Source organism: Musa acuminata, chromosome BXJ3-11 (assembly GCF_036884655.1).
Source record: "Musa acuminata AAA Group cultivar baxijiao chromosome BXJ3-11, Cavendish_Baxijiao_AAA, whole genome shotgun sequence".
Lineage (NCBI taxonomy): Eukaryota > Viridiplantae > Streptophyta > Magnoliopsida > Zingiberales > Musaceae > Musa > Musa acuminata.
This window is the reverse complement of record NC_088359.1, coordinates 1,723,865-1,745,347: the sequence shown is the minus strand read 5'-3', so window position 1 is coordinate 1,745,347 and position 21,483 is coordinate 1,723,865. Positions and strand designations below refer to the sequence as shown.

Below are 21,483 nucleotides of genomic sequence, written 5' to 3'. Positions count from 1 at the left end.
GATGATCACGTTCGACTATGGTCGCTGAATTAATTTGTTGTATCCTCGTTTAAACGCAGCGATTTGGATGAGATCGCCTTATGAACGGACATTCAAATTTGATACTTAAAAAATCCTAGGATCGCCTTATGTGTCTATGGCTGCTCTTAGGGTGAAGTATGACATGGTATGCTGTACTCTGCTCGCCATCAGCGAAAGCCTCGGGCAACATGCATCAAACAGTAGTCACAGCAAGCAAATGTAGCAAAGTGTATGATAGAGAACAACAAACGGACGAGGCTCCCGTCAGGTCATCATGCAAGCGGGGATGTGATCAAGCACACGTTCTTTGTTTAGGGAGACACGAGATGGATAAATTTCAAATAGAACAAACTAATCAAGGCAATAATACAACATATGATGTGTGTCGGGACAGTAAATAATGCTGTAGTGCAACCCATCTTAATAAAAGAATAGGAATAAATAATTAGTACTGGCGTCTTCATCCCCATTTAGGCGAGATAATGAGATGAATGCGCAAAACTCCACAACTGCAGCAACGTGATAACAAGAAACTTAGACGACTAAGATAGCCTAATATCACAAAATGCCAAGTAAAAGAGAAGATGTTAAGACAACATTTCTTAAAGTAGTCGATCTAAAGAAAAAACACAAAAAAGAATGCTGAAGACTAGAATTTGAGTTAGCTCGTATGCAATTATAATGAACATAGAGATAAAAGAGATTAATGTATTCAAATAGCATAAAAGAACTCATTCTTTCTTTGGCTCGGCCATCAAATTTCAAGCAGCTAGTCAAGTTCTATTGCCACGAGATATGTTACCTGGTGGCAATAAGGGTCATTTTTAATCATCATAGTGATCATAAGAATAGTGTACCATCTCATAGTGTCTTCTATTTCTATTATTTGTTGTCTCCCAGCTTTCCCTCTACTTTCTCTCATTTTACCCTTCTTTTAACTCCCTCTTGACTTATTAATTTCTTCTTTAGTTTGGCTATCTTTCACCTGGAGTTGTAGAACTTTTGCAATACTCTTTTGGATCTAGGTTCAGTAATGAAAAACCATTCTGTCTGAACGATCATGTTTGACCAAAAGCAATATTTATCAAGTACATATAATGTTAGCATTTGCATGCATAGCCTTTAAGTAATATGTAACATGGCCAAAATGCTAAAAATTTGCATGCATATTATACAATGAACTGGCAGAAGCTGGGTGCTCGGATGAATAGAAGGTAAAGGCAAATAACAAAGCCAATGTACAGGTAGGTGTTAAGACATCAAACTAGATTACAGGTTGTTAAATATTTACCTCAACATTCTTCAATTCAAATTCTGGACTATGAGCCAAGCATAGGCTTCCAAATGTTTCACATGGGCCACTAGTTCCATGTAACCTTTTCAACAAAAAATGTAAAGGCAATAGTTATTCCAAAAACATGAACCGAAGATTCAGTATTTATGAAATAGAAGCTGAATGCACATTACTTACAAATCTTCATCAAGAGATAATGCAAAATGCCCACCCCCACCAAATGCTAGCATATCATCCAAGCACAAGTAGTAGAACCTATTTGTGCCTGCAAGCAATGGCCCAAGATTGTATACTTGCTTCAGTTCATCTTTATCAAAATATGCATATTCCACTTTGTATGTTGTTCCACACTATTTGATGTCAAGTAACTTACAATATAATTTCTAAAGCAGAAACCATCCAAAATTTAAGAGGTCATAAACCATGATGTTATTTAATATAAGTTCCAGGAAGTATAAATAATTAGATATCATAAAGACTGTCAAATCTGATCATGTGTATAAAACAAAGCTGTCAGCACTTGGCCAATAATTATTACACATTGATGCACAAAATAACCTAGATGTTGCAATCCTAAAAGTAACTCGATCAGCAACCACAATAAAATAGCATCAGGATCATATATATATATATATATATATATATATATATATATATATATATATATATGCCTTTGTGAATGCAAAGAATGGGCAAACGGTGTGCTTTAATTATAAAATTTCTGATCAAGAATAACCAGAGGAATACATGACCAGAATACATTAGAATTAGCGATCCATATCTTGGACATTTTTTCCTCTATCCATAAACTACATGTGGAACGAAAAATTGTATTCTTAAGCTTTTCTATCCTTGATTCTGGGCATAAAATTGAATCATACCGAACCGCCTTTGATGCACTTATATAAGGTAACAAAAAAAATATTCTATAATGCACTTATGTGAGAAGTAATTCTTTACTCCAAAGCAGACATAATAATTCAAAATAGATTGGACATTTCTACAATAACATGGTGACTGCTGAAGAAGCACTCAAGATTATCACACCACATGGTCAACAAAATAGATGTTTCTTCACAAACCAATGCCCTTCTACTCCAATTGAAATTCAATTTTCCAACCAGTAACTTCTAGTCAAACACAACATTTTTGAAATCCATGATCTTAGTGCAGCATCCAAGGGTTTGTACCTAAACATATCTACAAGGTTGGTTCAGTAAAAATTATCACATCTGCTGATAGATGTAGCGTGGCTTCTGACAAACTTCATAATTTCATTACTACATACAATTTGCCTTTTTGCTAATTTCAGAGGCTTATGGACCAAACTTTCTCAAGATTGCATTGCTACCGAAGAACTCTTCAGACATAGCTCCAATTGGCTACTAGATAACAAGTAAACCAATTAGGACTTTGGATTTTACAAATTGAACAGTCTCTACTAAATTAGACAGACCTATAAGTTGAACAGAAGTTCTGTTAAAAGCTAAAAATAATCCAGATCCTCATAAGTGAGAAGAAATTCATCCGACAGAACTATAGCAGATTGAGTTTGACCCTCTTGTGCCTCAGTTGTCCTTGTTCCATTTCAAAAGCATGTAAATAGCCCCAAATTATATCATGCTGTTCATGGTCTAAACTGTCAGCAGTAAGACATGCCTTTCCTGCTAGGAAGGGATGAAAAGAATAATGACAAACATCCAGGATCAACTCACCAATTGGATCCAAAAAATTGCCGGCTCTGACATTGGTAGAATTGAATACCATTGCAAGTAAATCAAATTGCAAAATTTCATGTGTTGGTCAACAGAAGAACAGAATATGAAGGTTTAGATCTTTCTTTATTGCTAACACTTAATTAAATATGATTAGTCAAGACTAGACAGACTTGTAAATTATAACTGACCTATATGGCACTCCCGTCATATAACATTGCCATTTCTTACGAAAACACATTTACCAGATTCTGATAAATCCTACTAGCATCATCTGATACAACAACAAAGGTCCTTATATCATGGTCTTAAGAACAGTTTGGCAAAGATAAATGGTTGTGTTAAACATTTACTGAGGAGATATGCAATCATATACAAGTGAAATAATGAAATTAATTACCCGTTGCTCTAAAGAGTCTTGGTTCCCCATAAGTTGTAGTGAATACAAACGTTTGACTTGTTCCCTGCTCACTAACATTGTGATCTTAATCAAACTCGAGAAACAATGAAGGTTACAGAATTATAGAACAAATTTACAATAAGATGCACATTGCTGTGATGAGTTTGTAGAGTGTTACTTGGTAATTTCTTTTAGCTGTAGGCTTCAAAGGACTATCCAAAAGGCCACCAAATACAGCACCTTGCATATCTCCAACAATCTAGCAAGTAAAAAAGAAAACCACCACAAAAAACTATTCTTCAAGGTGAAATATTTGAATGGTTGCAATATCATACAAGGATGAGTGACAATCAAAGACTGAGAGCAGACAAGTACAACTTACTAATAGACATGGCCCTGGATGGTTCACACTGTTACGAAGAAGTGTTCGAAGCGATATCCCATGTTTCCATGTGCTGCCCTTCAATGGAGAAAGCAATCATATATCACAACCAATAAGACTATCATATAGCCTCTCGGCAACAATAGGATTGATAACATCTTACCTATACAAGAGAACCCATTGGCATCCTTTCACTATATTAGGCAAACATGACTGGAAAAACTCAAAAAGATCAGCAGACATAAACGTAGACTTCTCTGTAAGATAAGAAAGATATTCGCTGGGGTCATGTGTGATGGAGGTTTCATCAAGAACACGAGAAACATTGACAAGCCTTTTCGGGAAATGATCCATGTTTTCCTTTGTACTCTCAGGCAATTCTTCACTCTCAAATCCCGTTCCACTTTCCTCGGGACAATCAGATGGTCTATCTTTCTGCGCAAGACAGTTGGTTTTCCATCTTCTTGGAAGTGAGCTATGTGAAGAAAAATTTACACCACGCCGCCAATTTGCAGGTGAGTTTTGCGCATTCGCATCAACAGCACAATTTGTTGAGTTCGGAAACGATAAACCTTGTGAAGAGTGAGAAAATTTCTTTGGAGACACATATTGTTGTGAAAACATTTCCTACAAAAGAGAGAGAGAGAGAGACATGATTTCAACGCATTTAGATGATGCAATGTCGTAGCATGTTTAAATCCCGACCAAGAAAGTTCAAGAAAATTCAGATCTGTAGTTCACGGTATCTTTTAAGGACGATCCATCGAATCAAACTTCCAAGAAATTGATCCCAGAAAACAAGGGGCGGCGTACGAAACAGATCAAGAAACAAGCGCTACAAGAATACACACACACCAAATGGGACTCCAACGGAATGTGCAATCGGACTCCAACAAGAACAGATCCGATCGGATACACCCACAAAAGGATACAACGAGAGCATCGAACCTTAACAAGAACAGATCTAATCGCTTCGAGGAACCGGAAATCAAGAAAACGAGAGGGCGAGATCGAGCGGAACTACCTCAGGCTCCGACGAGGCGACCGGGGAATAATCTGCGGATGCAGAGGAAGGAGACGAGGGGGAGTCGGCGAGGAGCCGAGAGAGCTTCGCGGCCACCTTGTCTTTCCATGAGATCATCGCGGCCGGTGGCAGTGCCAAGGGGGAATCTCGGGATCGGAGCTTCAACCCTAACCGTAGATCGGGAGTCAATACGAACTTCGAGGACGCGGCAGCAAGAGAGGTGGCGTCCGTCGATGCTACGGTCCGTCCCTCGGCCGCTCGGATGGTGGGTACATAAATGCAAGGCGTGTCGTATAGAACGGAACGGAAAATGGGGACGGAAACGGTGAACGGCACGAGACGGCGTGTTTCCCAAAATACGCCTACGAAACGGACGTTTTCGTTTCCTTTGTTATTGACGTTGGTTGGTTAGCTTACGCGGTGCCATGCACGAATGGAAACAGAGAGCAATCTTGACTGGGAACCGCTGGCATGCCCTAATTTATCATTTCAGATCCGAATCCGAAATCGACTTCTTTTTTTATTTGTTTTGATAATCTACTTATTTATTTATTTATTTATTTTTAAAAAATAAATAATAAATACGAGATTTAAACTTAGGATTAATTAAATAGAGAAAGAGTGGGGTGCTAAATCTACCATAAGATGTGTGCATGCATCCGTTCTTGGAATGAACCCAACAAATTATTGTGTCTCACAAAATTATTAACATGACGCAAGTAGAATTATTTACAACTTTTAATTAATTTGTGAATCTAAGCTAAATTAGTTTTTTTATTTTTAATGAGGAACTATCCTAATTACTTATCTTAGATCCTTTATTATTATCTATAAATAAATAGAACCTCGGACTAAAGATCAAAACATATATATCTTTTTCAGATAACATCAGGTATACATTATAAAACTAGATCTAATTATATTTAATTTTAATTCTAACATAAAAAAATTATTTTTATATTTAATATAATATATTACAGATTTTATGCTTACACATATATTATAAGTAATGATGTAGTAATTAGCCCAGAAAACTCTAAAAGAAGAGTTCTATGTCTTAAATGCAACAAATGAATTAATGCACACAAGCATGAACAAATTGATCATTTTAGTCATAATAAGAAAAACAGTGTATTAGATCATCCACAAGTCATTTGCACAACAACAAATCAATTTTTACATTTATATTGTCCCGTTAAAAATAGATAAAATTATTTCTTTTTTAATATAGTTCCTAGGTCGGATTTGAATGTTATCCTAAACACATTGTCATTCCACATTTTTTTTCCACGCTATAATTTAATTAAGATTAACTATAAATTATTTTATATAATTAGTTATTTTAACATCTCAATCCCTATACTTTCAAAAATTACATCGAGATCCTTATATTTATAAAAATAAAATATTTAATCTCATTTTTTCTTCATCAATTCTGTTAACAAAATTACTGCATACGTTGACTTTACCTTTGATTTATCATTGAGTATATGTAATATTTTTGTCGACAGAATCTACAACACGAGAAAACACTAGACTAAATATTTCACTTTAATAAATATAAAAATCTCAATATAACTTTTAAAAGTATAAGAAATGAAATACTAAGAATAACTAATTACAGAGATAATCTATAATTAGCTTCTTAATTCACTCTTCTTTCTTCATTCATCGACTTCATCAACTAATTGCAAACATATCAAACAAAACATAAATAGTGCAGGAATCCACATGCTGGCATCGTCTAATTGCAATCATCAATCTACAATTTAAGAAGTTAAAACTCATGCAAAGTGACTTACCTAGACGGTGCAGTTCAAGTTCCAAAAGAGTAGATATAATAGTCACTGATCTCCAGTAAACAGAGCACACAAAGGCCCATCTCTCTGGGACCGAGCAAACAAGCAGTGGGAGAGAACCGAAGAACTGAAGGTTATCCAGCCTATGTTTTCTGTCGAGAATATTCCCTTGAATCTGTATAGGGTTACATACATCCCTCCCTACCCAGAGGCAGATGTACATAATGATGATGATGAAACAAAGAGCATCTCCTTACAGGGAGTCAGCGCAGATCGGATCCGACACATTATTCTCTCCCTCACATGGTGGATGACACCCATGCGAAGAAAGGAAGCAGCCAAAGGGAGGGCGGGCCTCTTCAGCATTCCATCAACTCTTACCAAAGGGACAAACATCCACTCCATCCCTCCTGTCCCTGAAGCCCAATGTTTCACAAGGACATCTTTCCCTCTCCATAGCCAAATTCCCAACAATTACTCCTCTGTTGCTTTCCTGGCACCACCAGTCCTCAAAAATCTGCAATCAATTCAACAGACCAGAGAAGTTATGTCACTGACACGCATGAAGCAAGCAACCCAAGAAGCAAAAGAACCAATCTCTCTCTTCTCAGAGACACTTACCATCCTTCTTCTTCATTACACTCCTGGCAAACAGCAAGCAGATCACCAAGAATCCAACCCCTGCTGCCCCTCCCACCACTATGGCCACTGTTTTCTCTGTTTGCCCTGATTGATACCCAACACCATTCGATTAATTACCATGTCTATGATAGATGAGAAAAGAAAGTATTAAGACTAAGAAGTGAATGCTTTTACAAAAAAAAGGCATTTCTACCTCTTTATCTCGTAAAAAGGAAAAGAACAAAGAAGAAATATGTAAGCAACTTCTTAACACCACAAGAGTTGAATAGTAAATAATCTCCAAGTTTATCCAAATATAAGATGAAAAATGGAAAGAATGCAGTAAGAAAGTAGTCGAATGGAATGTGACGTTGAATCCATTACAAGCTTTACAAGAAAAGCTAAGCTTGGAATCATATAATAACCAAATCCAAAGGGAATATAGAAAGCAGCTTTTAACCACAAATCAAACAAAAGAAATGCAAGGGAATGATGAAGGCAGCATTTACCCCCTCCGCCGCCGCCGCCGCCTCCTCCGCCTCCTCCGCCGCCTCCGTGGGGAACGCCATTGGCGTAATAGCTGTAGCTGATGTAGCATTTGTCGAGGTAGACTTGGCCGGAGGCGGCGCCGCCGCATTCCACTTCAGACTTTTGGACCGCCTGGGCGATGCACTCGCTGCAGTCGCCGGCGGAGAGGTCGCCCTCGCACTGCGCCATGGCGTAGACGGAGGCGTAGCTGGTGGCGTAGAACCCCTGGCCGCCGGCGACACCGCTCTGGAGCTGGGCGAAGGCCGTGTCGCGCTTCACCTCGAAGCCGCCACCGCCGCCGCCGGAGCCGCATGCCTTGTAGAGCATCTGGGTGCCGGAGACCTGCGGGAAGCCGGAAACCTGGTACAGGGCGTAGCACCCGTTAAGCTGGACACGGGCAGCGGCGGCGGGGCCACAGAGGGACGTCCACATGGGGAGCACGCAGCCGACGCAGGCGGAGCAGTCGGAGGGGGAGAGGTCTCCGCGGCATTGAAAGAGACCGAAGAGGGGCTGGCCGCCGACGGCCGAGGAGGTGGTGGTTTTGTAGAACTTGGCAGCGGCAGCTCGCGCGGTGAGTGCGGAGGAAAGGGCGGCGAGGGGTTGCATGTAGGCTGCCCCGCTGCCGGAGAGGGTCTGGTTGGCGCAGCCCTTATAGACCAGGGTGCAGAGGTCACCCGCCACGGCGGGGAGGAGAATCGTTAAGGTTATGGTAACGAGTGGGAATGGGGTTCTGGAGTTTCGGGGAGGAGAGGAAGAGTGGCGGTGGCGGTGGTGGTGTTGGGCTCTAGAGATGCCCATCGACTAGGGTTTACTCTCTCTCTCTCTCTCTCTCTCTCTCTATCCCCTACTTTTCTTCTTTTGCGGGTTCTTATTCTAATCCCCTTCTAGCTCTTCTGGGTCACCCTGCGGTGGGAGCGGGGAAAGAGACAGTGGGATCCCCTTTCACCTTTACAACTTTGATTTGGGGACTTTTTCTTTCGACAGGGAGCCCGGAAGGAAGTGCGTTGGGGACTTTTTCTTTCGACAGTGTGTCGCGCTTTGGATGGATTTTACCTTCTCCACCTTTAAGCTTTAAGACTCACAATGGAGATTTGGAGACGATGGGGCGTGGTGGACGTGGCCGTGAACAGTGGGGGACCGGATAGGGGCATAAATCTCTGCGACGCGCGACCGTGGCTTCGATTCAACTCCTCCTCAAAGATAGGGGCACTAATCTTTTTCAATCAAACTAATTTATCCTTTGGACATCTTTCAACTATACCTGCGTTCTCCGTCCTGCTTGAAATGTGGGTATGGGACGCCAACCCGTGCCCTGGATTGCTCGACCCACATCATAAGCCAGTTTACCTACGAGCAACAAGTTGATAGAGAGATCAGGAATGTACCAAAGAAACTACATAAGCCACCCAGCAGACACAAAATATAAAGAGTCAAAAGACTAAAAGCGAAAATAAACATTGGGCTGCTTCTGAATACCCGCTAATAAAATGCTAACACAAAATTGACACTCTATAAAGAGAGAAGAATAACTTTATTGCAGCTCTTGGCAGAAGCTGGCCGCAATATATGCATGCATTAACATAATAGATATCTAAAACAAAGCTTCTGCTGGGTTGTGCCCATTTCTTGGAGCTTGACTCCCCAAGATGCCCCGTTGTTGGCGTGGACCTCGCTGGAGGTTTCCATTTCCTCTCAGGCGACTGTTATAATCCTTATCACCGATTTCTTGTGCCACAACCCTGCCAAAACTTCGACCACCAAAACGTCCCCGTGGAACTTCAGACTGATATCCACCTCTTCCTCGGCTCCTTCCTGCAGAAAACAAGAGAGCAGTGACATCTTGTTTACCAACTAGAGTAGATTTCTGGCAAACAAAAGAAATTTTCGTGATTGATTATAAAAATTGGCAACAAAGAAATCCATAAATGCTGCCGCACATATACATGCGAGGACCACAGGATAGAAGTCGAGGATAGAGTTTCATCAACACGAGGTACGCAAAAGAACATCAGAAAACAGATAAGGTGTAGTATTTAACATAAGGGAATGAAGACAAATCAAAATAAAAATGTCATTCTAAAAACCCTAAACGTATTAGGCCAATGCAAAAACACAAAAAGGTCAAGTCTTGACAGACCTCCAGTCACTGAAACTAAGGTTTAATATGACTGAAAGAATGATGGCCCGCTAAAGTGAAACTATGTTGCCTAGGACCCTAAACAAAACCTCACCTAGTTTTCCCTAGTAGCTCGTCAGCCAATCTTTATATGGACCTGGCAGATCATTCAGACAAAAAATAGAGAGAAAACTGCTGCTATTGTAGGTACACTATATGAAAATGGACAACATGATTGCTATCTAGAATCTACATTACATAAATTACAATAGGCTCCAAGTGATCTAGGTTTAGAGGAGTAACTTGGTGGACCAATTTCCACATCAGAGCAGAATATTTGCATATGAAGGCAATGTAGGAGGGATACTAGGAGAATAGAGTGCAGTAAATAAAAAAAAGGCCTATGGTCAAAAAACATAATTCTCATCTCAAAATATCAATAATTTAATAGTCATGGAATGAAGGCTCAACGTGCTACAGCATAAACAATATATGGAAGCATATGCAGCCACATACATGATTCCATATTCATATAGCATTTGATTAAACATAAACAAACATACAATTATTAATGGTAAATATATGCTAAAGACCAAACAAAGAATTTATACAAAAGAAGATAAATGTCAAAGTAGTGAAGTCACAACAAGCTATATCCAATCTTTAGTTTTGTAACAAAGTTGCTTTGAGAATTCTCATCCTTCGTTCACTTCTAGCAATTCTCAAACTATATATTTCTGTCGTAACCTTTGGGAATTCTCATTCTAAAAAGAACATTAGTTTGATGGTGATGCACCGAACCTTCTTACCAAAGGTTATAAGGTTCAAAATGTCATTAGTCTGATCAGGATGCCCACTTTAAAAAGTTAATGGTTCAAGACGTCATATGATAAATTTATACTTCAAATATTAATTTGGAGACGGTATACTAATCTACTTTCCAAAGGTTAAGGTTCGAAACCACATCCAACATCTTGCAAGCAATATCTTATCTACTCAAAATAGAATATAAAGTGAAGATATTACTCTGCAATAATAAATATAGGCTTTTGAGTCACAAAACTGTTCAAGTACATAGTTCAAAACTTCCAACTCCAATGCAAGATATGCAATGGGATGAAATATCATAGTGCAGATAAAACTGCAAATCACAAAGAAATTAATTGCATTTAAGTTCTTCGCTTAATAATGATTTCCATACTTCAAAATCAACAATGCTATATTGTCTTTAATCAACAAAGTACTCCAATAAAATATTTGCATAGATGCATAGAAGACTTGCATAATATGTAAATATTAAAAAATATAAGACTATCAAGTATCACATTGCTTACTTCCTCTTGAAGCACCCCCATTTGGTCTTCTCTCCTCAACATGAATCAGTCGCCCATTTAACTGTATTGGAGATGCCTGGAGGAATACAATAATTCAGAGCATAGAAAAGAACAAGATCTACAGGATAAAACACAAGAGAGAGAGAGAGAGAGAGAGAGAGAGAGGATCTTTGTGAGCTACATGCACATTGTTACATTTAAGTAGTTTTCTCAATATAGAATAGAAAGAAATCCTTCAGACTGCAAATTAATATAAAATGGATTTTCAATTATGAATTCTAAGTGTCCCATCAATTGTAGCACTTGGAGAAAATTACAGAATTCCAGCTTTCAGCCCGAAGTTATTTGGTACTGAGTTCAGACCGCATTAGAAATAATAAGGCGACATATCTCCTAAAGTCAGCGTACCTTAAGTGCATTCTGTACTCCAGTGGCATCTTCATACTCGATGAAAGCATAAAAGACACCAGCCTCCTGTAGATCAACAGATTAAAGCAATTATTTAAGAAAAGGAAAAAAGGCCAAAAGATGCAGCAAAGTCACCTTGCGGCTCCTAATGGAAACACCATCTGGTTTAAGTCTCCCAAAGTTTTTAAACTCCTGCTCAAGGTCGGAAGTTGAAATGGATGATGGAAGATTTCCGACATAGACTGATCTTTCTTCCCCTGGCATAAAGAAGGTCAAGATTAGATACGTCAATATATTGAATGAAGCTAAAAGAATAAGGATTGATCATAAGGAATTAGATTTTCCAAAAAAGGTATTAAAAGCTAAAAGCAGTAAGCGTTAAATATTATTAAACGGAAAACAAACAAGCAAATCTGAATATTGACTTGGAATATGGTCTGAATCTTGATATTGACGGAAAAGGTTCACTGAAAGCGAAAAAAACACCAATGTACGAGGAAACTCAAAACATTACTAGACTGTAGAGCATTTGAAAAATCTCATGTTATTAGTTTTGGTGCTTAATATGTTCAACATATTGTAGTAATTTACTAAACAACCAGCTATCCTATCAAAAATGTGATTTCTCCTTTCAAGATGTCAAATAGTTTTTCCCCAGTCTTTGGAAATACACAATGAATATGAGAGACACAGAATCAGTTACTTTGATATAGATAGAAACCTTCATCCTCAACTAGTAGAGCTTCATCAAGTGACATTGAGCTAGACTTCTCTGTTACCAGGGCAGATCGCAATTGTTGGGTGGTTGGTGGTGGTTTGTGATGCCTGTCTGGAGCCACCAGAGAGTTCTTGGTTAAAGACGTAGGGTGAGGTCCAGCTTGTCCCTTAGCTTGGAGCTGAGGTCAAACAGATTAGCCTGAAAAGGAACAAGATACAACTAAATATTGAAAGGTAGAAGTATAACATACAATGGAAGCATAAGTTTGCCTCCCTGCTTCTGCTACTGGTTCTTCTGCAGTAGGAGATAGGTCCCTTAAGTTGTTTATTGCATTTGGATGTGTCATAGTACGCTCTTCTGGAGGAGTTTCATCTTCTCTTTCATCACAAACAGGAAATTCCTGTGGCACTTCATCAATGGTATTATTATCACTTGAGTCATTTTCTTCTGCATCAACCAGAGACAAGTCACTTGACTTCTGATCACAAGTCAAATATATGAGCCAAGACCAAGACCAACAAAATGAAAAAGAAATCTATTTATGTCCTTGATAAAATGATTTTGTGAATTTAGAAACTTAATAACATTGATCCTTAAAAAAAAAACAAACTTATTACATCTGCTGAGAGAGGTGTAATTTTCTCATTGATATCCTAACTAAAAGGAAAAAATATATAACAAAAGAACTCAGGTATCAGGTTAGGCTACTAAGAACTTAAAAAAATAGAACAAAAACATAGTTACATATGTGACGGATGATTATTATATATTCCTTCAACCAAATGAGATGTGACTATCATACTACTTAAGTGGAAGTTCCTGCACAAACACATCAATAAATCCACACAAAAAGGAAACCAGACAACTGCATATCATGAATGTAGTTTTTCAGATATCAAAAGGAAAACAAAAACAAATTCATGTAAAGATGTCTCTGTTGCTGATTCTGGTCTTTAAAGAATATGATTTATAATCAAGTATTCCACATTGGCCCATAACATAGCCTCAGAGAAGATGGATAATTTGCAAACTAGTCTAAATCTTCAAGTTAAAAGAAAAAAAAATTCACAACTTCAAACTACTGAAAAAAAATGGAAGCATATTACTGAAGTTGAATCCCAAAGTGCATACTACCTGGCTCTGGCAAAGAGTTGGTTGCATCTTGTTTGGTCTCAAAGTCACCATGATCCAACACAGACTCCGGGAGCTGATGTACATGTTCCTCCTCAAGAAAATGAAAGATGTCATTAAGAACAAAGTACCCTTTCTCTTGAGGAGCAAGGAAAAATGTCTGCACAAATTTTCTCCTAATACTATATTCTTTCAGCTGCACATATCCAGAAACCATCACCAACACGCCTCCATTCCAAGATTCCAAAAAATGGGCTGTTTTGATTTCAATCCCATTAAAGTTTAAGCATATGACAAGATTGTGAATTTGCTGCAATGTTTAGAAGATATTAATCATCAACATGGATCAGCAAAGACTGAAGAAGAGTAAATAGTTAAAAGCATATAAATCCTAACTCTCAGGAAGACAAGTTGGCCCAATGCATGAAACTTTTGACAGTACATTCTTGCTCTTATGATCAAATGGTTATTTATGCAACTTGAACATTTTAACACCCATGATGAAAATGGGCAATTCTCTCATCTTGTAAGATATTCTTATACTCTTAATCTCTTATTAAACAAGAAACATGCATGTAAAAAAAAACCTTTCTATGGAATTTTCATAATTCTTGACATCCACAAATAATTAGTGGAAATATGGAAGCTGTTTGCTTTTAAGAAAAATAGAATTAAACTTATAATAAGAGAAGACAAACCATTTATCTGAAATGCAGTATAATTTTTTCTCAATATTATAAGCACAAGAAATACAAATCCCAGATATTAAGCTAATAAATTTTGGTACACATAAGTAAGAAAAAGAAATAGTCTCTCAAATAAACTGTTCAATGAAAAAAAAAAAAAAACTTATCGCTTCTGCAGTAACAACTAGGACAGAAAACTTCTCTTTTGGGAAGAAACTATTTTCTTTCTCAGTTGACTAGGCATCAAGCTAAATGTCTCATGCTTCAGTTTCTTACCTATGTTGCAAGTTTGAAATATACAACCTACCATTTTTGTTGAAGAAAGAGGATGCAATAAAAATGGGATACTCAAGATTGCTGTCAAATAATCCTGAAAGTAAGTTAAGGACTATCCTCTTTTTAGCACAAGAAGAGTTTCTCAACATAAGTTTGGTATACAATTACAAGGAATTTATCTAATTCACTTAAGTGTGAAAATTTGAAAAGAAAATATGTAATTGTATATTATTATTTGAATATCTGCTTACTGTAGGAGATACCTTAGAAATACTACTCAACCAACAACTTTTTCTTTATATTTTGGTATGAGCTGCACATACAAAAATTTGCATCTTGAAACCTGATAATCTCTGCATGATAAATCACTTCATAAATTCTCATTCTATGACACCTTCTTTGACTTAGCGAAAAAGAGTTAAGCTGCCATATGACAGATGATTCAATGCAATTATCTCGCTCATAAAGAATGCTTCATTGGAGTAAGTACAAAAGTGGTTGGTGTTATAGTGTTTCCATTGCACATGGGAAATAGCAGGCAATGGCTAAAATAAAAAAATCATTGAGAACATGTTTTGATCCATAAGGATATATAGTAAAAATCACCATTCCAACATGTGCTGATTGGTACATTACCAGTATGAGTCGGTACACATGCCAGTACATGGTAGGACAGGTGTGGTATGGTTGGTTCACTGGTATGATCTGATATTTCTAACCTTGATTGCCAAAACTGTATTAAACCTTGTAAAAATTATGTAACGGGGGGGTGGGGGGGAGGGGGATGATGTGGATGATGCCTTTTAATCCAATGTCTGCCAGATAAAATCTCAAGCAATTGTGACAACGAAAAGCAAATCATTAAGATTCCACCATTTTATCATTTAGAAAAAAGAAATGAAAAAACATTAAATTACACACAAAAGATTACAAGAACATAATAAGGTCATTAATATACAGATCATTCAAGAAATAAACCAACAGCTGATGGACTAAAGGCATTATTTCTTTCTTCTAGTTATCGATGACATGCCCAAGTATACAATTTTGATCGTCAAATATACCAATTAGAGAACAATTATATCTAGTTACAAAGGAAAATCCAGAGTAAATATAATTTACCAGCATCCCTTGAGCAGACTCTGTCGCAGCCCCATCAGATCGCACCATGGAGCTCAGATTCGTATAGAACTGATGGACGGAATCCGGTTGCTGTTGAAGAATCTGATAGTACTGACACACAAAGTACGTTCCTACCTGTAGTCATCGCGAGAAAAACATAAATTAAAACCGACAACACAGCAAAACAGAACATTTTGGGTACTTGAAATTAGAAACACGCAAAAAAGAAAACCGCGTCTCCTGAGGCATCCGATTGGGTTACCTGAGTCGCATTGGCATGACCAGGATAGAAAGACGTCATTGTCGCCCTTTATCGCCCTCAACGAGCATGCAAAGAGATCGATCGCCAAAACCTAACCCTCCAATAGAGCCTCGTAAAAACAAACCCTAGATCGGAAGAGAGAGAGAGAGAGAGTACAAGATTCGAACGCTCTCGACAGATCGATCGTCAACAGGGTAAACTACAGATTCGAATTCGATCGCAGAATGGTAGAAAATATCTCAAAAAGAGGCGCCTGGAATTCGCCGCCTAGACTCTCCTCTTTTCGCCCTTGTCTTTCTCTTCTGTGCTCTTCGTCACGCCGTCGTGCGCTTCAAATGCCTTTCTATTTCTCTTTGGTTCTCTTTGCTTCGCTTATCACGAGGACAGCGACCTGGAAGCAACGCGACTGCTCATTGATCTTTACCGTCGATCCGTGGTATCTCCCTTCTATACGATCTCATCCGTCAGATTAGTAGGTTCCATTACCCAAGAGCACGGATTATAACGGAACAATGATTGATGCAGAGCCAGGAGCTTGACTCGAGAGTAATAATCTTTTCTACGCGTTGTAAGTACCGACCTTGCTGATGATTTGCCTAATAGTGGTGGGCCCCGTAACGTGTCAGCGAGTTGAACGGGTTAGAAAGTTTGACGGTTGGTCAAGTTGGGTTCAAGTGGCGTGATAGGCGCCACGCCCAGTTCATCGGTTGCACCTGCGACGCGCGCGGAGAGCTGTTGGCTCCTTACGCGTCAATATATATGTACATGTATCCTGTAACGCTGCCGACTCCGCGATCCGGTGAAACTAGCTTAACAGCCTCTCCACTGGACACTGTTCTTCGCCTCCCATCTCCGTCCCGTGCGCTCCACTGTCCTGTTACCGCCTTGTCGCCCCCACCGCCATCGTTGCCGCTGCGCCTCCATTATTGCCGTGATCCTCGTAATCTCCGACCCCTAGTTTCATTTTCAGGTACTATCTTCATTGATTTTTCTTTGCTAGGTTAGGGTTAGGGTCTTGTCTTCTGGATGAGTTCCCATTTGAATGTCTTATTTTAAGCCCGGAATTACATGTTAGATTTAGGATTTATCTTATTAAGATTTTTGCTTCATTTTTTTCTTTTGATGGGGGCTGAACTTGTGATTCTTTAATATATCGTTGTGCAAGTCTGAATAGTTGGGAATGTTGGTTTGGATTCTGAAAAATCCATAGAATCTATGACATGAAGAATCCATTCTCGGAGAGTGCCTTTTCAAGATCAATAGAACATTCTTGGTGTTACTCTTTTTTGACTTCAGTTGTTCTGTTAATTGTCTGGAACCACCTCAAGTAGGTACTATCTTCATTGATTATTCTTTGCTAGGTTAGAATTAGGGTCTTGTCTTCTGGATGAGTTCCCATTTGAATGCCTTATTTTAAGCTCGGAATTACATGTTAGATTTAGGATTTATCTTATTAAGATTTTTGCTTCATTTTTTTCTTTTGATGGGGGCTGAACTTGTGATTCTTTAATATATCGTTGTGCAAGTCTGAATAGTTGGGAATGTTGGTTTGGATTCTGAAAAATCCACAGAATCTATGACATGAAGAATCCATTCTCGGAGAGTGCCTTTTCAAGATCAATAGAACATTCTTGTTGTTACTCTTTTTTGACTCTAGTCGTTCTGTTAATTGTCTAGAAACACCTCAAGTAGGTAACTGATCCAGATTGCAAGGTTTTGTTATGTCACCGTATGCAATCTTGGTTTCTTGCATTGTTGCATTTGATCCAAAGGATTGTAAGTTTGAGCAATTGGTAGAATTTGATTCTAACATAGCCATAGCATTGAATGCTTTACCAATTTTAACAGGACATATGATATTCTGCCGAAGTATTGTCATATTATTTCATTTTCGAGGGTGCTTTTATGTTAGGCTTACTCATGCACAACTTAAGTCTTGATGCATTGTTTGTCCATGGGGTTATTGCTTGATCTGGATGTTTTTCTATAGAGGTCACGGATTAAGTTGATTAAATGCCTTTTAATTTATGTTCGACAAGATCTAATATTTAGATTTTATTCTTCACGTGTGTGCATCCATGTGTAGCTTACTTGTCTTTAGCTACGTAGGCTAGTTGTTGGTGCAAGATGGAAGGTAGTCAACCTAAATTCCACCAAGAATCCACTGGTACAGAATATACTTCTTCAGAACATGTTCCTCTTGAATACAGAAAGTGTTCTGAGTGGTGGAGACCCTGTTCATTCTGGATCATCTGCTGTTACAGCTCATGCTTTGGTAGATGGTTCTGGTACCAATGATGGGAATGCCTACACTTACGATCGAAATTCAATCTCACAAGATGCTACAACTAGTGTGGTTTATGAAGCCAAAGCTGATGCTGCTACTGCTGGGCATAGTGAAGGTGTTGTTACTGATGAAAACATGGCTAGTATCTCGCAGAACATGGCTGGTTATGATTCCATTGACAGAAGCACCAGCGAAATGACAAATTATCAATCTACTGGGGCTGTCATGAATGGAAGTGTCTAATGAGACAGGTGGAGCCGTTGTTGAGCAAGCATATGATGATGTTACTGAGATTTTACCCTTTTGATTATTTAATATTCATTCTCTTAGAAATATAATTTTTAGAATTTTTTTTTCCACTTTTTTCTATTCTCTAATTTCTATATTGTTGTTTCTAATATAGTTTTATTAATCCTTTCTCTTTTTTTATAGTGGTGTAGAAGATAGGTTGTGGAACATGGTTAGAGCAAATTTCTTAGATTTCAATGCTTGGACAGCACTTATTGAAGAAACAGAAAAAGTTGCTCAGGTTATATGATTCTTTTGTTGTTATCTTAACTTATTACTTCTGTTTGTCAAATATGTTTCTGATTGGTTCTAGTTTATGTAATCCTTTGCTTATGCCAAATATGCGATTTTCATAATATATTAGCTTTAAGATATAATTGTTTCATATTGTCTGTTCTGGGTAAATTTAAATTCAATTAAGGCTTTTCAGGTAGAAGATTTGTTTTTCTAGTTTAGCCAATTATGTAAATTGATGCTGTAAATCAGATCAGATAAAATGCAAGATGCAGATGGCCACATAGTCATGGTTGTAAAGGTCACATGGCACAAATGAAATGAATATGCTGTTTTAGCCTCTCGTCCAATTAAGAACTACATGCCTCAACTGGAGCATGTGCTGTTAAGTGTCTCCTCAAATTTTACATTTTTGTTTAACAGAAGAGCTGGTTCTAACCACTTGCAGATGGTGCCTTTTTATCACTCCTGTTTGTTAATTTGGATTTCATGCAAATTTATGTTTGTGGCTTGTTTAAGAGTAATTGACTCCAAGGTTCGCAATACCGTATCGTACCGGTATTTCGACCTAGGCTCCGTACCGGTACGGTAAGGTATACCGAGCGGTACACTCACGTGTGCTGAGCACTGTAGCACTGCGACAGTGCTACAGTGCACTCGGACCGGTAACAAGCAGTCCGCGTACCGACAATCTGTTGGACCGGTATGTACCACCCGTATCGGGCGGTACAGTTCGGTACGGCAAACCCTATTTGACTCTGTAATCAAGTTAATTTATGTACATGTTTCACATCATATGTTACACAACATATATCTTATTGTACATCTGTAGGTGACAAGATTTAGAATTTATGTACTTATGATGAGCATCCCACACAATGGATATTTTAGTAATATCATAGAAAATAAATTTATTAATTATTTGTTGCTGTCACTCGTGATTTTTGTTACAAGGTCAATTAGGTGGACTTGTAAAGTTTATGATCAGTGATTAAGTTGGGTGATAGTTTCAACAGAGATATTAAAAATTGGTTATATTGGTTGGTATGAATTGGTATTTATTGGTCCAATGACTGATTGGTACAAGTTACCTGGTAAAGTAACCAGTAGCAGGCCGTATAAGTTACTAGAGTTCTCGGAAAAGTTTTGTGTCTTTTCACCGAAGAAAAGTTAAAGGCTTCTGTTAATCTTTCTATCTGAAATTCTAGTCTATCCCCAAAATTGAGCTGCTTCTAACTTTCCAGTTCTGAAAATACAACTATATGGGAAATTGTTTCCCATTTTCTTGTGCAACAGTCCAAGCATTAAAGATTATTTATCCATGGAAACGATATCTACATCACATTAATAATCATTCTCATTGCAAGCAAACCACTTTTTCTTTAGCTGGATTTGAGATTTTACAATTGTGCATTAGCAAGTTGATGATGTCTTCATTTCTTTAGATCTCTTGTACTCTATCAATCCTTTTTCCATCTATATTAGTAAGCAATGAAAGAATTAGAAGCAAATAACCAGTGTTCTTTCATTGTTGGGAAGAATGTGCTTTGGAAAGGTTGTGCAACATTATATGCTAATTAACATACTTACATGAATCATTATGCATTGTCGCTATGAAGTTTGACACTTTAGAATGTTTACTGTGTTTTTGTCATGTCTATGTCAGATTCCTGTGAAGTTCTTTTGAATGTTTGCCTGTCATATGAATGGTTTTTGTGCTTCTTATAAGTGACATATATGATAATCATAGATCATCTTTATTGTGCAAAAGTATATGTGAACAAAGACTAACTTAATCTGATTGTTGGTTGTGCAGGCTTATCCACAACCAAGTTATGCCCAGCCAGCAGCAACTCCAGTAGCACCAGCATTTCCTTCCCAACCAGCACCAGCTGCTCAACCATATTATGGAAGCTACTATTAATGTAGCTGATCATTTGGGACAACTGATGCTTAGCAAGCTGGGTTACGACCTGTTTGTTTCCTTGGCTGTTATCATTTCAGATTATGATATTCATGTTTCTTCTTTCAAGATACACCAATGCTTATAAATGATGAAGGGCTGATCAGGTTCTAATGTTATGCAATGATGATATTGGTGACAGGTGGGCTGTGCTAGATCTCAGAGTGTTTCCGACTCTTTTCCTGCCTTGTTCCCACACATTCGGTTCTACAATCAGCCTGCTTGTGGATTATTTTTTTTTCCAACCTGGAGATCCAAATGAGGGCATTGATATAGACAAGGTAATAGTCATTTTCACTTGGGGAAAATCTAAATATGTGGTCTGGAATCTACTGTTATCCGAAGAGAAGATTTTGATCATTCCAGCTAGTATAAAGCCTCTTTGGTCAAGATGCCACATCTGATGATATTCTAGCAAAAAGAGTGTTTCTTCAGATTCTAAATTTCTTTAATGAACCAATGTTTGTAGAAGTTGAAATGTTTGAGGTTTCCTCTGAAATTTCTCCGGCCTGTCAACTGCATGTCCAGTGTTTAGGGTGCCAATTTTCCTTTTGACAATTCAATTACCTGCTTTGAATATTGGGGGTAGCATGAGTGTTGATTCTCAAAAGTGATTTGATGGTAATATTACTGAAATATATTGGATTTGCATCCTCATGCGAGTCTTATGATAACTTAACGGAGCTTAGGCCTGTACCACAGGAGTAGTTCCCATAAATCTAGGGACCTCAATATTATTTTTTAAAAATATAAGGATTAACTATGGGGGGTTATATGCAATATTTAACAAATAATATCATATTAATAAACATAAAAAGTAAACGTTCAATGAGCAGCCCAATGGCCTTTGGATTACGAGAGTGCTTGCGCCGTG

The 21,483-nt window shown here is 38.0% G+C and overlaps 3 protein-coding genes and 1 long non-coding RNA gene across 10 annotated transcripts; 1 reads left to right on the top strand and 3 right to left on the bottom strand.

Moving 5' to 3' along the window:
* Positions 1-348: 348 nt before the first annotated feature.
* LOC135653090 (uncharacterized) lies at positions 349-6,773 on the bottom strand. Of its 2 annotated transcripts, none has more exons than XM_065174574.1 (8): positions 6,639-6,773; positions 3,976-4,439; positions 3,813-3,885; positions 3,609-3,689; positions 3,431-3,494; positions 1,493-1,580; positions 1,313-1,397; positions 349-530 (listed from the first exon to the last, which is right to left on the bottom strand). In XM_065174574.1, the coding sequence occupies exons 2-8, from the start codon at positions 4,434-4,436 to the stop codon at positions 492-494; spliced, it is 891 nt and encodes a 296-aa protein (XP_065030646.1). In that variant the 5' UTR covers positions 4,437-4,439; positions 6,639-6,773; the 3' UTR covers positions 349-491. The 2 variants fall into 2 exon arrangements, with proteins under 2 accessions (XP_065030646.1, XP_065030645.1); XM_065174573.1 differs by lacking the exon at positions 6,639-6,773 and adding an exon at positions 4,837-5,294.
* Positions 6,764-9,131, bottom strand: LOC135653091 (plasmodesmata-located protein 2-like). Its single transcript, XM_065174575.1, has 3 exons — positions 7,766-9,131; positions 7,257-7,361; positions 6,764-7,152 (listed from the first exon to the last, which is right to left on the bottom strand). Exons 1-3 carry the CDS (start codon positions 8,580-8,582, stop codon positions 7,145-7,147), a joined length of 930 nt encoding a protein of 309 aa, XP_065030647.1. The 5' UTR covers positions 8,583-9,131; the 3' UTR covers positions 6,764-7,144.
* A 76-nt stretch (positions 9,132-9,207) lies between these two features.
* Positions 9,208-16,178, bottom strand: LOC103970231 (nuclear transport factor 2). 2 transcript variants are annotated; one of them, XM_009383924.3, is made up of 9 exons: positions 15,838-16,178; positions 15,576-15,710; positions 13,495-13,801; positions 12,611-12,807; positions 12,346-12,538; positions 11,778-11,899; positions 11,643-11,708; positions 11,235-11,310; positions 9,208-9,596 (listed from the first exon to the last, which is right to left on the bottom strand). In XM_009383924.3, exons 1-9 carry the CDS (start codon positions 15,874-15,876, stop codon positions 9,376-9,378), a joined length of 1,356 nt encoding a protein of 451 aa, XP_009382199.1. In that variant the 5' UTR covers positions 15,877-16,178; the 3' UTR covers positions 9,208-9,375. The 2 variants fall into 2 exon arrangements, with proteins under 2 accessions (XP_009382199.1, XP_009382201.1); XM_009383926.3 differs by having other exon boundaries at positions 12,364-12,538; positions 15,838-16,177.
* Positions 16,179-16,529: 351 nt separating this feature from the next.
* LOC103970230 (uncharacterized) lies at positions 16,530-21,080 on the top strand. Of its 5 annotated transcripts, XR_001976199.2 has the most exons (5): positions 16,530-16,807; positions 17,947-18,004; positions 18,102-18,375; positions 18,557-18,653; positions 20,463-21,080. It is a non-coding gene; the product is annotated as an uncharacterized LOC103970230 (long non-coding RNA). The 5 variants fall into 5 exon arrangements; XR_001976201.2 differs by lacking the exons at positions 17,947-18,004; positions 18,102-18,375 and having other exon boundaries at positions 16,544-16,807; positions 20,463-20,890; positions 20,976-21,080; XR_001976198.2 differs by lacking the exons at positions 17,947-18,004; positions 18,102-18,375 and having other exon boundaries at positions 16,574-16,807; positions 20,463-20,621; positions 20,752-21,080.
* Positions 21,081-21,483: the final 403 nt, after the last annotated feature.